This window comes from Lontra canadensis, unplaced genomic scaffold (genome assembly GCF_010015895.1).
Source record: "Lontra canadensis isolate GAN:19392208 unplaced genomic scaffold, GSC_riverotter_1.0 scaffold61, whole genome shotgun sequence".
NCBI lineage: Eukaryota > Metazoa > Chordata > Mammalia > Carnivora > Mustelidae > Lontra > Lontra canadensis.
The window spans coordinates 1698857-1714524 of NW_022631055.1; the positions used below are offsets into that span (position 1 = coordinate 1698857).

The 15668-nt window shown below is 39.3% G+C and overlaps 1 protein-coding gene across 4 annotated transcripts in view; it reads right to left on the bottom strand.

Moving 5' to 3' along the window:
• The window catches only part of EML6 (EMAP like 6), a 270175-nt gene that overhangs the window by 110270 nt on the left and 144237 nt on the right, over positions 1 to 15668 (bottom strand). For all 4 annotated transcript variants that reach the window (XM_032877766.1, XM_032877765.1, XM_032877764.1 and 1 more), the window contains exons 8-9: positions 3514 to 3715; positions 756 to 893 (exon numbers count right to left, since the gene is read on the bottom strand). In XM_032877766.1, the coding sequence (XP_032733657.1) occupies positions 756 to 893; positions 3514 to 3715 (340 nt within the window). The remainder of the gene's footprint in view (positions 1 to 755; positions 894 to 3513; positions 3716 to 15668) is intronic.

Here is a 15668-nt window from a genome sequence, read left to right on the forward strand (position 1 = left end):
GAATTTAGTGTAATAAACCATGCCAAGATCATTTCTCAAAGCTATATAGAATCTTCTATGTGCAAAACATGCAGTATCTAATTTACAGCTGCATTTTCTTTCTATAATCACAAATTGTATAAGCCAAAAAACCAACGAGTGTGTTTCAAGAAATTACAAGTATAAGTCATCACTTTTGTCCAGTAAATACAGGATGTTAATAAATATGAAATATTTCATTTAACTTTTCATTATAGATGAAAGAAATCTTTTACTCAAGCTCACCTCTAAAAATCTGGCAGGGCTGGAGACTGCTTTCTCATTTCTTTCTCTTTTCTTGGCTTCTAAAAGCCCATAGCCCCTTGGGACCAGATGAGCTTGGGAGCTTATTATTCACCAGATTTTAGAAAGGTTACGTACAACATATTATGTAACATCCCCAGTAGGAGTTAGGGCAGCACCCCGTATTAAACAAAAATTAATATTTTCGTTGCAAATCACATGATAATTATTCCTATTAAGAGATTAATAGGCAATAAACAGTCATTAATCAGTTCACTGAGTCATGACATCCTGCCAAATGAGTTACCCAAGAGCTGTGGATTTTCAGTGTTTGAATTTGGGAAATACAGTTAGGGGACTGTGAATCTAGAGTGTTCCTATTTGAAAGATTTATTTAAATGCCTTTTTCCTGAAGTCCTGCCATACACCCTGGCCAGAAGAAGTAGTTTCAACAAGGGAGCATTTCTGACATCATTTTCCATATTGGTACGTGCCTGACTCGGAGCACAATGAAAGAGCCATCCTTCATGCCCAGGGCCAGCTGAGATCCATCGGGACTGAAGGCCACGCTGCGAACTGCTTCCTCCATGTTACAGCGGGCGATCAAGGCGTGGTCGGCCAGGCTCCACAGCCTACGCACAAGAACAAAGTTAAAAACAAAACCCACTTCTCACGGTCATTGCCGGGCCTGGGTTGCAAGGCCTGTTCACCACTCTGGTGGTGATGACAGCAGAAGACACACCAACTTCACACCAGTCCTTCCTCGAGGCAGGTCTGGCAATCTGGGAAGGTGTTGAGTTTATCGCTGGGTCAGTGGCACCATATGAAATACCCAGCAAGAATTCTAAAATGAGGTAACATTTCCAGAGATTTTGAGATTAATAGAATAAGGACATTTTAAACACTCCTTCACACAAAATCTTGCTATTCTCTTTGGAAATTAAAAATCGTTCTTTATTTATACCAATGGTTGTTAATAACACTTAGGGAAAAAGAAGTACTACTGGATGTTATTATTGTTAGTTTGTTTAAAAAAAATATGAATACCCTTCTAGTAACTGTGTTATTTAAGCAGCTTTAGATTGAAACACACCTTACTTACATTTGTTGGCCTCCCTGGAAAGAGAACCTGTCTGAGATGGAGAGGATCAGAAGACACCCTGCCCCTGCCCGGGATGCTCCCATAGTTGGTTGTCTCCAGTCATCTCTGTCATTCCTCACAAGCCCCCCTGGGCATCCCACTGCAGACAGGTCCCCCACCCTTACTCGGGGCAGACGCTTCACAGTACCCCTGGCTGATGGACACCGCTGCTGGGGAGAAATGGAGGTCGGGCAACAGGTATAGCACCTCCTAGAACATCTGATCCAGGCACCTCAGACTGAGTGAATATGAACTAAACATATGAAGATACAAATAAGGGTTTATGCTAGTTGCAGTTGGGGTGGCTGACCTCTATCTGTTTGTGGTCCTAAGACTGTCTTCTTTAAACACACGAGTAACAGGATCTGCCGGCGGGACCGAGCATCTAGAGGTACAAATAAGTCTCACGTGGTGCAGTTTCTCTAAGTGGGTCCTGCCACCAGGACGCATGGAGGCATGCTCCTTAAAATGAAGAGCTGCAGAGCGAAGAGCTCACTGATCCCGGAGGCAGCCTGCATTAGTCAGCCTAAAGCTCATGGTAGTCTTGCAATACCTTGTCCGTTATTCATAATCTCAAGCTGCTTTTAGCCTTGTACTATTTAAAGCAATGCAAGCTTTGTTTTACTAGCATGCAGAAACGATCACTCCCCAGTAGACTGTCCCATTCTTACAAAGTCACTCAGCTCATCTTTCTCAAGAAATTAGGACTTAGTCTCTAAAGTTTCAACAATCAGTGTAAAAGAACATTTATAATTTTAGCCAAATTCATGGTTAAGGGGAAGAAGACATTCTGACAGTCGGGCCTCCTTGGAGATGTCTGCATTTCTCAGATGCAACAAAGTTGTCAAAAAACAAAAGCCGAAGACTTTCTTGAAATCATTTCTATCAGGATGAGTATAAATCGAGTATCTCAGGTGCTCGAGTAACTTGGTGGCATCATTTTGCCTGCTCAGGGAAGGCCCGGAGTCAAGAAAGGAAAAGGCAGAGAAGAGGGCTTAGTTGAGGAAAGAGAAACTTAAACCAAATAAACATGTATGCCACATGGTGACACAAGTGTGTGTTTACTGATTTTAGATTGATGGGCCTTCAGTGCTTGGTAGAGATCACAAAATGGATTTACTTTTGGATTTATACGCCACTAATGAGTACACCATGCCTTGATCAGATTCACAGACATACAGAACCAGAGCAGGGGAGAAGCAGGACCCTTCAATCTAGTCTACAATGTTCTAATTTAGATATTAGAGCCCAGAAGCAGTAATCAATCAACCAGTTGATCCAGCAGCCTGTCCCTCCCACTAGCACACACTCTTCCAGCCTGCTTGTCACGGGGCACATTTAAAGGTCAGCAGCAAATACAGAAATACTCAAGTCAGTGGAACAGCCTTCCTCACACACATCTAAATCCTATGTTTAGCCCTTCAACAGTCAAGAGACATTCAAAGTATGCTCATTTTGCTCATTTTACATAATGCTGTGCTCTCAAAAAACACAACAAAACAAAAGCAAAAACAAAAAAAAACAAACGATCCACGGCAAGAATCTTTGAGGACCTAATAAAATTGCCTGTCTTCTTAGGAACCAATACTTTCCTTTGATTTGAGGACAATGTTCAAAATTCCATCTGAAAATTTGCAAAGAAATAGTTGTTTCCTCACACTGAAGACAACTCTGAAAATTAGAATTTAAGTTTTGATGAAGACAAACTCATGAATTCACCAGTGGAGATGAATGTCTATAACAAAAGTGTAAAATGCTGTGCGCAGCCCCCTGCAGGACCCAGCACATGAGGGGGAAGTATGATCTTACCACAGATAGATGCCCTTAGCTCACTGTCAACTGAAAGAGAACCAGGAGTCTAACTAGTAGCAGTGTATTTTCACTCTGCAGAGCATTTTCGTGACTTAAGATGGAGCCAAAGAAAGAGAGCAACAATAAAATGCTAAGAAGCCAAGTGTTGTTGAGCTAAATGTTTCAACATTCTACTTGAAACCTATGTGGTTCTGTACTGTGGTTTATCCTTCTCTTGAGTAACATGCAAATGTGGGCAAAATAAATCTGTTATCCCAAGGCAGCCAAGGAGAGGCTAGCCATCATTGCCGGGGCCTCACCTGACAGAGCGGTCGTCACTGCCTGTTACAGCTAGTGGCTTCTTGGGGTGCAGGGCCAGCGCCCAGAGCTCCCCCTCACAGTGGCCTTGCAGGATCAGCATTGGCTTGTCTCTTTCGCGCACGATCACTTCAAATATCTCACTGTCCTGGGTCCCTGCTAGCAGGCGGTCTGCCTTCCAGCACACGCTCCGGATAGAGAGGCCTGGCAAAAATAAAGAAACAAAATAAAAACATATATTCACACCATTTGTAAATCAAGAAAAACACCTAAACATCCTATCACCCAGGATAGCACCTAACGCAACGCATCTTAAAAATGCCTGAAGGATTATGGACATTGGGGAGGGGATGTGCTATGGTGAGTGCTGTGAAGTGTGTAAACCTGGCGATTCACAGACCTGTACCCCTGGGGCTAATAATACATTATATGTTTATAAAAATATTAAAAAATAAAAATAAATAAATTCAATTTAGGTAACCTAAAAAAAAAATGCCTGAAGGAGAAATGTCAACTCCACACACTATTCTGTATTATTTACCATTTCCTTCCACACATTGGTCATTTACCCCGCCCCTTGCAAGCTAGATTTTACACGGGAGTAATCATTTCCAACTGACGTGGGATAACTATGTGCTTTTACATCACGATGTATTTTAAATACTACATCTTAAAATGAGTATGAGGAGAAATTGGTGTTTATGAAAACCTGTCCCTTTTTGAAATAATGTACTTCTGATTTGCTATAGAAAAGTTAGGAATCACTTCAATCTTTAGGATACTAACACTATATTAAACTTACATGTGGGCGATACTACAGAATGGTTAATTGCCATATTAGGCAAGTTTACTATGTAGTTGATCAGGACCTAGACTCATTTTGCTGGATAAACAGATGTACCACGTCCCAGAAATATGCAAATGAAACTAATTTCAGTTGCAAAATACCATCAAACATTTGTCAGTGAAGATGCTATTCTTCTCCGACTTAACATTTCATACAATCCTCTCTAAAAGCACAGTACTCCTTTGAGGTACAAACTACCACCTCAAGAGTGCATACTCTCTCTCCAGGCAGGTCTTCATTTGCCTACCTGATTTTTTTATTTCTTGGACTTCTTGTGGTCTGTTTTGTTCCTTACCAGGTAATTATTTACTTAGTGCATTTTCTCATGCCTGAATTAGAAATACAGACAGAATCCTGCTTTCACAACTACTTTAAATAAGGCACGGATGTGGTAAGCTTTGAGATCTTAGTTGTCTCCCCAATGGCTTTGTCTCTGGTATAGAAAGTGCCAAAAGTCAGAGCACAGGGTTTTAGTTCTGCTCTAGACCTGATTGGCCAGACACACCAGAGTGTGTCCCTTTCTCTCTGGAAACCAGTTTTTCTCTGCATTAAATGCAGACTGTCATTATGGAGACTATGTAACTCAACATCCAAGTTGAAACTACTTTGAAAGACAAATTAAATTTACAAACTTATTTTAAAAAGGATTGTATTTCTTTATGTGTAGAGAGAGAATGAGCGTGTGCACACAAGCAGGGGGAACACCAGGCAGAGGGAGAAGCAGACTCCCTGCTGACCAGGGAGACTGAGGTGGGGCTGGATCCCAGGACCCCAAGATCATGACCTGAGCTGATAGCAGATGCTTAACCGACGGAGCCACCCTGCCATCCCATAAATTTACATACTTTAAAAATATTTAGTTTTTAACCAAGAAAGCGGCTTTACTGTGTTGAAATGAATAGTTCTATCAAAATATTTTCAAAAATAAAATTATAATTACACTTTATTACAAATTGATAAGTTCAGAACAGAGGGATGAATAGGCAGGGCACAGAGGATTTCCAGGGTGGTGAAAACATTCTGTAAGACACTATAATGGTGGATGCATGTTATTGTACATGTGTCAAAACCCACATAACCTGTAACACTGAGAGTGAACTCTAATGTGACTGATGGGTTTTGAGTGATGATATGCCAATGTAGCTTCCCCCACTGTAACAGCTGTACCACTCTGGTGGGAATGTTGATAGTCAGGAAGGCCGTGCAGGTATGGTGGCAAGGGGTCTAGGAGAAATCTATGTACCTTCCATTCAATTTTGCTGTGAACCTAAAACTGCTCTAAAAAAATTAAGTCTACAAAAACAATGCCAAGCCAAATGGGATAATGGGACAAAAGAAGGGTAAACTGGGGGTATATAGACACGTGAATTATAATCCTCACCTTAACCAACTCACAGTGGTCTTAAAAGGATCCAATGAGAGGATGTATTTATTTACAAAAAAAGTATTTTTTTAGGGCATAAGACTTTTTTTTTTTTTAACATGCAGTTAACTCTTTCCCCCTTGCTCTGAATTCACTGTATGTGTCTTGAAATGGAAACAGTACATAGGCTGATTTATTATTCCCACTTTGAGTAGTAAGGAGGGATACCTTGGCAACAGCTAGTTCAGGGTCAGTCACTCAAAACCCTGCCAGCAAACATCGTGATGGGCTTTCAAGGTTGAGAAGGACAGATACATGGTGAAAGCAGCCAGGGTGAGATTGCAGAATGACAGGGTGGGCAGCTCAGCTGTGGAGGAAACTCTGCTTTGCAGCAACAATCTTTTTTTTTTTTTTTTAAAGCATTAGTGATTTTTTTTTAAAGATTTTATTTATTTATTTGACAGACAGAGATCACAAGTAGGCAGAGATGTAGGCAGAGAGAGAGAGAAAGGGAAGCAAGCTCCCTGCTGAGCAGAGAGCCTGATGCGGGGCTCAATCCCAGGACCCTGGGATTATGACCTGATCTGAAGGCAGAGGCTTTAACCCACTGAACCACCCAAGCACCCCAGCAACAATTCTTTTGCCCTGTCTCTTTCTTGTCCTTCTCTCTCTTCACACTTTTCCAGAGCTTTAGTTACCATTTGCTAATTAACATATTCCTGTTTCTTTGTTATAGGCTTTGGATCACTTACAATTTTATTACAGAAGAGGTTCAACACTTTGTTCTTCAGAAACAGGAATTAAGAGGAATATTAATTCTTTTCTTAAAAACATATTTTATTTATTTGAGAGAGAGAGATCGAGCACAAGCGAAGAGCAGAGGCAGAGGGAGAGGGAGAAGCAGACTCCCCGCTAAGCAGGGAGCCCTATGCAGGGCTCTACCCCAGGACCCCAAGATCATGACCTGAGCTGAAGGTAGATGCTTAACCCACTGGGCCACCAAGGCACTCCAGGAATATTAATTATATTTCAACATCAGCAAAAGAACATCAAATAACTTACTTTTTATTACATTTATTGTCCACTTCCTCTCACTAATGTCTGTGAATACAAGAATTTTCTCAGTTGTATATACTGTTGTATCCTCAATCAGCCCAGTATCTGCATGCAGTATATGCTCAATAAAAATGACCAAATAAACTAAAACATCAGAATCACAAACATTTCTTGTGTTCTTGGAAATACCAAGAAATAAATGATAACTTCCCTATCCTCAATGAAAACATTGAAAGAAGGAGGGATATATTCATCCATTTATTCATTTTTTATTAAGTACCTACTATGTGCCCAAGACTAGGGATTGGATAGTGAATAAGTCAGGTTCACGCCCTATTGGGAGTTTATTTACATTCTAAGGAGGAGCGAGACATGTGTAAGCAGATATTTATACACACACACACACACACACACACACACACACAATTAAAATCATATATACAAGATTCTAGGTCAAGACAGGGACATAGGATGGTCCTGAATTCACTCCTCCCATGGACACACCTATCTACAGCTACATATGGAATAATTTCCTCTGGAAGAAACTCAAAATAACTGAATGATTCATATATATCAGGCGAACAAAGAAAAACAAAGAAACAAAGAAAAAAAAATCTCACATCAAAATGAGTAGGGGTGGCTGAGACACAATCTTGCTATAAGTCCCACCCTTGAGCATCAAACCACAATCGGCAGCAAGCTCACAACTCAGAGCTTCTTTCCGAGGAGTGAAAGTTTTAAAGCCCACATCTGATACCCCAATGTTTAAGACCCCCACCTGAGAGATAATCTTCCAAAATACCTGGCTTTGAAAGCCATTAGCACTTGTATCCACAGGATCCACAAGGCTATAACAAATTAAAAAATAGTGGGCTCACTGTGACTATTCTCCAGGGCCCAGTGCAGAGGAAGCTGAAATGCTCCTCCTTAGAAGTAAACAATGCCCAGAGACAATTTGCTTAACATTTCAGTCTGAAGGGCAGGCATCTAATCTAATACACATCTAGAGGCCCACTGAAATACTCTCCAAAGACTGAGGAGGCCAGAGGGTGCTACATTTGCACTCTCCCTCTGCTTTGTTCCCCACTTGCTGCTATGTCCTGGAAAGAAGCCTGTGCCACAAGGGGCACCAAGGTTTTCGTGACTACTGCCCAAGAGTCACCCTTGACCTCCCAGCTTGGGAGGCCAGCAGTACCTACATTCATGGATCCCACAGGACTGTGAGAAATAGAGAAACAGTTCTTAATCAGCTACCCCCTAAGGCACAGCAGAGACAGAGCAGACTGAGATGCCCAGTCTATGGAAGAGGCCTATTAATTTATCTTTATAACTGTGGCCTGAGAGGCCAACCTCTAAATAAATACACATCTAAGGGTTGGCTTAGTGAGATCAGTGGGTATCATCTTTGCATTCTCCCTTTGTCCTGCCCCAGATCATCAGTGTCTCCAAGAAAGGAGGTTATGCTCAGGTCTGGCACCCCAGCTTTTGTGGCTGGCCCCGAGAGGATACATCTCTTTATAGCCTGGTTCTGAAGGCTACCAGAGCTTGTGTTCACAGGTTCAATGGCATGGTAAGCAAACAAACAATTCTTCACTAGCTGTTACCCTAGGGCTCAGTGCAGAGGGAACAAACAGAAATGCCCATCTTCTGCTCTTTCCCTGAAAGAGGTATATGTACATACTTTAAAAGCTGCTGTCTGGGGTCTGGCTTCCAATCAGACTGAATATAGATGCCAACTAAGATCCTCCCCTTTGGGACACTGACAGGCCTTGGTACACCCTCATTACTGGGAATGACAAAGAACCAAGGAGGCTGTTTATACAATTACAAAGGTTTGATGGACAGTCAAGAGCTAAGGGAAGGGTTAAATGGGAAGATGACCTACATGAGGCCATCTCTTTAAGACCAGGAGAGGTGGCCATTTTATCTAATGTAGAGAAACCAACAAAGAGAAAGGAAAAAGTGAACAAATAGAAGAATATGTTCCAAATGAAAGAACAAGATAAAATCTCAGAAAAAGACTGCCGTGAATTGGAAATAAGTCATTTACCTGATAAAGAGTTCAAAAGAACAGTCCTACAGATACTCACTGAGCTCAGGGGAACAAAACATGAACAAAGTGAGAATTTCAACAAAGAAATAAAATATGTAAGAAAATACCAAACAGAAATCACAGAGATGAAAACAATAACTGAACTGAATAATATACTAGAGGGGATCAACAGGACACTGGATGAAGAAGGAGAAAGTTCAGTAAACACAGAGGGCGGGAGAACTCATCCAATCAGAGCAGCAAGAAGAAAAAGAAAGAAAAAAAGAATGAAGACAGGTTAAGGGATTTATCAAACAATCCCAAGTAGACTAACATTGATATTATAAGGGTCCCAGAAGAACAGGGAGACAATGGGCCAGAAAACTCCTTTGCAGAAATAATGGCTGAAAATTTCCCTCACATGGGGAAGTAAACAGACATTCAGATCCAGGAAGCAGAGAGTTCCACATAAGATGACCCAAAGAAACCCATACCAAGACATCCTATAATTAAAGTCTCAAAAGTTAAAGACAAGGAGAAACTCTTAAAAGCACCAAGAGAAAAATAATCTGTTTTGTACAAGGGAAGTCCCATTAAGACTATAAGCAGATTTTCAAAAGAAACTCTGCAGGCCAGAAACTTTCAGGGAGTGGCACAATATACTTAACTTGCTGAAGAAAAAAGTGCCAACTAAAAATACTCTATCTGACAAAGTCATCCTTCAGAATTGAAGGAGAGAGGAAGACTTTTCCAGGCAATCAAAAGCTAAAAGATTTCATCACCATTAGAAGAGCCTGACAAGAAATGTTTGAGGGACTTCTTTAAGTTGAGATAAAAGGGCACCAGTCAATAATAGGAAAAGATATGAAAGTATAAATCTCACTGGTAAAGGTAAATATAGAGTAAAATTCAGAATAACTTAATGTTGTACAGGGGGTAGCTTAATTACGTATAAAAGTAGGATGAAAGTTAAAAGACAAAAGTACTAAAAACAACTACAATAATTTGTTAATAGACAAAAAAAAAAAGGTGTAAGTTGTGACATCAAAAACAAAACATGGGAGAGAGGAGTAAAAATGTAAAGCTTTAGAAGGTATTCAAACTAAAACTATTAACTTAAAATAGACTGTTGTAAGTTGGTTTAGGAAAGCCTCATGGTAACCACAAAACAAAACTATAGTGGATACAGTAAAGATAAAGGAATCTACGCATACCACTACACTACAGAAAATCATCAAATCACAAAGGAAGAGAGCAAGAGAAGAACAAAGGAGTTACAAAATAGCCAGAAAACAATTAACAATAGTAAGTAATCTATCAGTGATTACTTTAAATGTAAATGGGCAAAATACTCCAAACCAAGGACATAGGGTGGCTAATGGATAAAAAAAAATTAGACCTATCTATGTGTTGCCTAAAACAGACTCACTTTCAGATGTAAGAACACACAAAGACTAAAAGTAAAGGCATAGAAAAAGGTGTTCCATGCAAACAGAAATCAAAAGAAATCTGGTATTACCATACAAAATAGGTTTGAAAACAAAGACTGTAATAAGAGACAAAGAAGGTCATTATATAGCAATAAAGGTGTGAATCCAGCGAAAGGATATATATGTAAATGTTTATGCACACATCAGAAGAGAACCAGGATATATAAAGCAAATATTAACAGACCTGAAGGGAGAAATGGACAGCAATACAATACAGTAGCAGACTTTAATACCCTACTTCCATCAGTGCATAGTTCATCCAGACATTAAATCAATATGGAAACACTGGCTTTAAATGATACATTCAACACAATGGACTTATAAGACTTTTAAAGAACATCCCATCTGAAAGCAACATAGTATACATTCTTCTCAAGTACATATGGAATATTCACTAGGATAGATTGTATATTAGGCCACAAAACAAATCAATAAATTTAAGAAGATGGAAATCTTATCAGGCATCTTTTCTGACAATGGTATGAAAGTAGAAATCAATGAGAAGAACAAAACTGGAAAATCTGCATGTATGTGAAGATTAAACAACACACTACTGAACAACCAATGGGTCAAAGAAGAAATCAAAAGAGAAATAAAAAACAAATGGAAATAGAAATACAATATACCAAACCCTAGGAGAGGCAACAAGGGCAGTTCTAAGAGCAGAGTTCACAGTGAGAAAAGCCTATATTAAATAACAAATTATTAAATTAACAACCTAAATTTATAGTTCAAGGAACTAGAAAAAGAAGAACTGAAGCTCGAAGTTAGGAGAGGGAAGGATATAAAGATCTGAGCAGAAATAAATGAGGTAAGAGACTAAAAATATAATAGAAAATCTCAGTGAAACTAAGAGCTTTTTTTTTTTTTTTTTAAGATGAGCAAAATAGACAAACCTTAAGTCAGACCTACCAAGGAAAAAGAGAGGACCCAAATAAAATCCAAAATGAAAGAGAAGACATTATAACTGACATTACAGAAATACTGAGGATCAAGAGACCTCTAAGAAGAGATAAATGCATACAAATTGGACAAACTAAAAGAAAGGGAAAAGTTCCTAGAAACATCAAACTTACCAAAACTAAATTATGAAGAAGTAGAAAATATGAACAGACCAATAATGAGTAAAGAGATTGAATCAGTAATCAAAAACATCCCAGCAAAGAAAAGCCCAGTATCAAAAGCCCTCACTGGTGAATTCTACTACACATTTAAAGAAGAATTAATATCAATCCCTCTGAAATGTTTCCCAAAAATGTTTGAGGAGGAAACCCTTCCAAACAGATCTTATGAGGCCAGGACAATCCAGATATCAAAATCAAAGATGTCACAAGAAAATTATAACCCAATTTCCCTGATAAACATAGATGCAAAAATTTGCAAATATTAGCAAACCAAATTCAACAATACATTAAAAGGTTCATATACCATGATCAAGAGGGATTTATTCCATGGATGTAAGTATGGTATGGCATCTGCAAATTGGATACAAATTATGATACAACCCATTAACAAAATAAAGGATTTAAGTCATATGATCATCTCAATAAATTAGATACAGAAAAAGCATCTGACAAAACTCAGTATTCATTTTTGATAAAAACTCTCAATAAAGAAAATAGAGAGGGAATGTACCTCAACATAACAAAGGCCACAAAGGACAAGTCTATAGCTGACATGATACTCCATGGTAAAAAGCTCAAATCTTTTTTCTAAGATGAGGAACAAGACAAGCTTGCCCACTCTCGTCACTTTTGGAACAAGTATTTGGAAATCCTACTCAGAGCAACTAGGTAAGAAAAAGAAATAAAAGGCATCCAAATTGGAAAGGAAGAAGTAAAACTGTCACTATTTGCAGATAACATGATTCAATATATAGAAAACCCTAAAGATCACAAAAAGAGTTAGAACTAATGAATTCAGTGAAGGTGCAGGATAAAAAATCAACACCCCAAAATCAGCTGCATTTGTATATGCTAAAAGTGAACTATCAGCAAGAGAAATTAAGAAAACAAATCCATCTACAGTTGCATCAAAAAGAATAAAATACCTAGGAATAAAATTTTTAATTATCCCAGAGAGAGAAAGAGAGAGAATGCAGGTGTGGGAGAAAGGCAGAGGGAAAGGAGAAAGAAACTCAAGCAGACTCTGCTCTGACCATGGAGTCCAATGTGGGGCTCAATCCCAGCACCAAGAGATCATGACCTAAGCAGAAACCAAGAGTCTGATGCTCAGTCAGCTGTGCCACCCAGGCAATCCTACCCAGGAATAATTTTGACTGAGGAGGTGAAAGACCTGTACACTGAAAACTATAAGACACTGATGAAAAAAAACTAAAGATGACACAAATCAGTGGAAAGATATTCCATGCCCATGAACTGGAAGAAGATTGTTAAAATACATAGAATGCCTATATTACTATACGACACAAAGTAATCTACAGTATTAAGGCAATCCCTATCAAAATTCTCTTTTTCACGGAAAAAAAAAATGCCATTTTTTATGGAATAAACAATCCTAAAATTTGTTGTGTGGGAACACAAAAGACCCTGAGTAGCCAAAACAATCTTAAGAACAAAGCTGGAGGCAACATGCTTCCTGAATTCAAATTCAGTTACAAAGCTATAGTAATCAAAACAGGGTGGTATTGGCACAAAAAGAGACACATAGATCAAAGGAACAGAAAGTCCAGAAATAAGCCCACCCATATACGGTAAATTACTTTATCACAAAGGAGTCAAGAATACACAAAGGGAAAGGAATAGTCTTTTCAATAATCGGTGTTGGGAAGACTGGTCAGCCACATAAGGAAGAATGCTATCACATATCACACACTACAATTAACTCAAAATGAATTCAGTAACAAAAGAGTTGAAACCATAAAACTCCTAGGAGAAACATAGGCAGTAAACTCTCTGAAATCATTCTTGGCAATAATTTTTTTGGCTCTGACACCAAAAGTAAAGGCAACAAAACAAAAATAAGTGGGAGGACATCAAACTAAAAAGCTTCTGCATAGCAAAGGAAGTAAAAGCAAGATGAAAAGGTAACCTACCAAATGAAAATATTTGCAAATCATAATTGATAAAAAGATCAATATCCAAAATATATAAATAACTCATGCAGTTCAAGCAAGAAAATAAAAACTCCAATTTAAAAATGGGCAGAGGATTTGAGTAAACATTTCTCCAAAGAAGACATCCAGATAGCCAACAAGTGCATGAAAATGTGCTCAGAATCATTAATGATCCAGGAAATGCAAAACAAAACAAGAATGAGATATCACTGCACAGTGGCTACCATTAAAAGAGATAAATAACATGTACTGGTGAGGATATGGAGAAAAGGGAACCCTTGTGCACTGCTGCTGGACAGGTAAATTGGTGCAGTCACTGTGGTAAGAAACAAGGAGGTCTCTCAAAAATTAAAAATACAACTAACATACGATCAAGCAATTCTACACATAGATATTTACCCAAAGGAAACAAACCACTAATTCTAAAGGAAAATGAAACCCCATGTTCACTGCAGCATTATTTACAAGAGGCCAATTCCATGTTCAGGCTACGTGTTAATCGATGGATGAATGAATAAAGAAAATGGGGCATACACACACAGTGGAATGTTACTCAGCCATAGAAAAGGAAGTCTTGCCATTTGGGACAACATGGGTGGATCTTGGGGGCGTTATGCTAAGTGAAATAAGTCAGAGAGAGGGGCACCTGGATGGCGCAGTCAGTAAGCATCTGGCTCTTGGTTTCAGCTCAGGTAATGATCTCAGGGTCCTGAGATTGAGCCCCACTCAATCTGGGATCCCTGCCCAGTATGGAGTGTGCTTGAATTTCTCTCCTCCTCCCCCTCTCCTCTTAGCTCTTTCTCTCTCAATAAATAAATCTCTTTTTTTTAAAGTCAAATAAAGATAAATATTATACAAACTCACTTGTGTATGGAACATAAAAAGCAAACAAGCAGCAAAAAAACAAAAACTCCTGAATTCACTGATACAAGGAACAGATGGGTGGTTGCCCAGATGGGGGGCAGGAGGTAGGCAAAAGGGGTGAAGGTGATCAAAGGATACAAACATAGAGTTATAAAATCGCTAAGTCCTGGGGATGTAATGAACAGCATGAAGACTGTAGGTTCATAATACTGTATTGTATATTTGTAAGTTGCTAAGAGAGGAGATCTTAAAAGTTCTTGTTAAAAGAAAAAATGGTAGCTATGTGGTAGTAGGTGTTAATTAGACTCATTGTGGTGATCATTCTGCAACATATGCATATATTACATCATTATGTACACCTGAAATGAGTATGTCAACTCTATCTCAATAAAAATGATATACACATACAGATATACACACAGATGCCAGCAATGTGTTACAGAGTTTAACCGTCATTGAAATATTTCAACCACAGTCCTTTCATAATTCCACTGATTGTCTTCCAGACTTACCCTTCCGGAGTGGGCCTGGCACCTATGGCTGTCCGCTAAGCCTGAGCACGCCGGCCCCTTCCCCATGGCCTCCAACCGCATGTCCTGCTCCATGAGGCTAAATGACCTGAAAACCGAAATTTCTCCCCAAGATCTGACATTGTATTTGGTCCAGTATGCAAACATTTGTTTTTTCCCCACCACCCCAACTATTTTTCACCTACTCATTTCGGGGAACAAATTCAGCAAGGTACAAGAATATGGTAACAAACAATCCGCCACCTGGAATTGCCAAATGTTAACATTTTCAAAAGGTTTGCTTTGTCTTTTTGAAAGAGGTTTAGGAACAAAGAAAAACTTTCCAACTCAGCAAAGACAGAGGAGCGAGTCAAGTTACACAGCACTCGCTGCTACCAGAGAGTTCTTGCATTCCTTCATAGGGCCTATGGGATCTGGCAAGGAGAGGGCCAGAAAACAAGAGACCGAGAGGCCGAGTTTGAGGATGCCACCCCTGTTTTCCCCTTAGCCCCTGGCAATGTGTGTTTCATAGCAGATTTCCACCGGACTAACCAACATATGGAGAGGCTTCAGAGAAGGAAGAGGCAACAGAGTAAAATTGATATGGATTATTTCTGACTAAAGATGGGCAGAGGGCGAAGGAGAGAGATGGAGGGAAGGAGTTGTTACATTTCCATTATTTACAACATAAACTTAATGAGATGTGAACATTTTCTCTCAGAGACCAACTCAGGCTCTCTGCAAATACTCATTGTTTCCAAGAGATAAATTGTATTTTGTCACATCAGACAAGTCAGCCCCAGAGGTCTACCTCAAAAGACAGATAGGACACTGGGCTACTCTGACTTCCAAGGTAACTGTTGAAAACAGGAATCACGACCTGAAAACACCTCAGTGGACAGAACTGTGTTCAGGTTGCC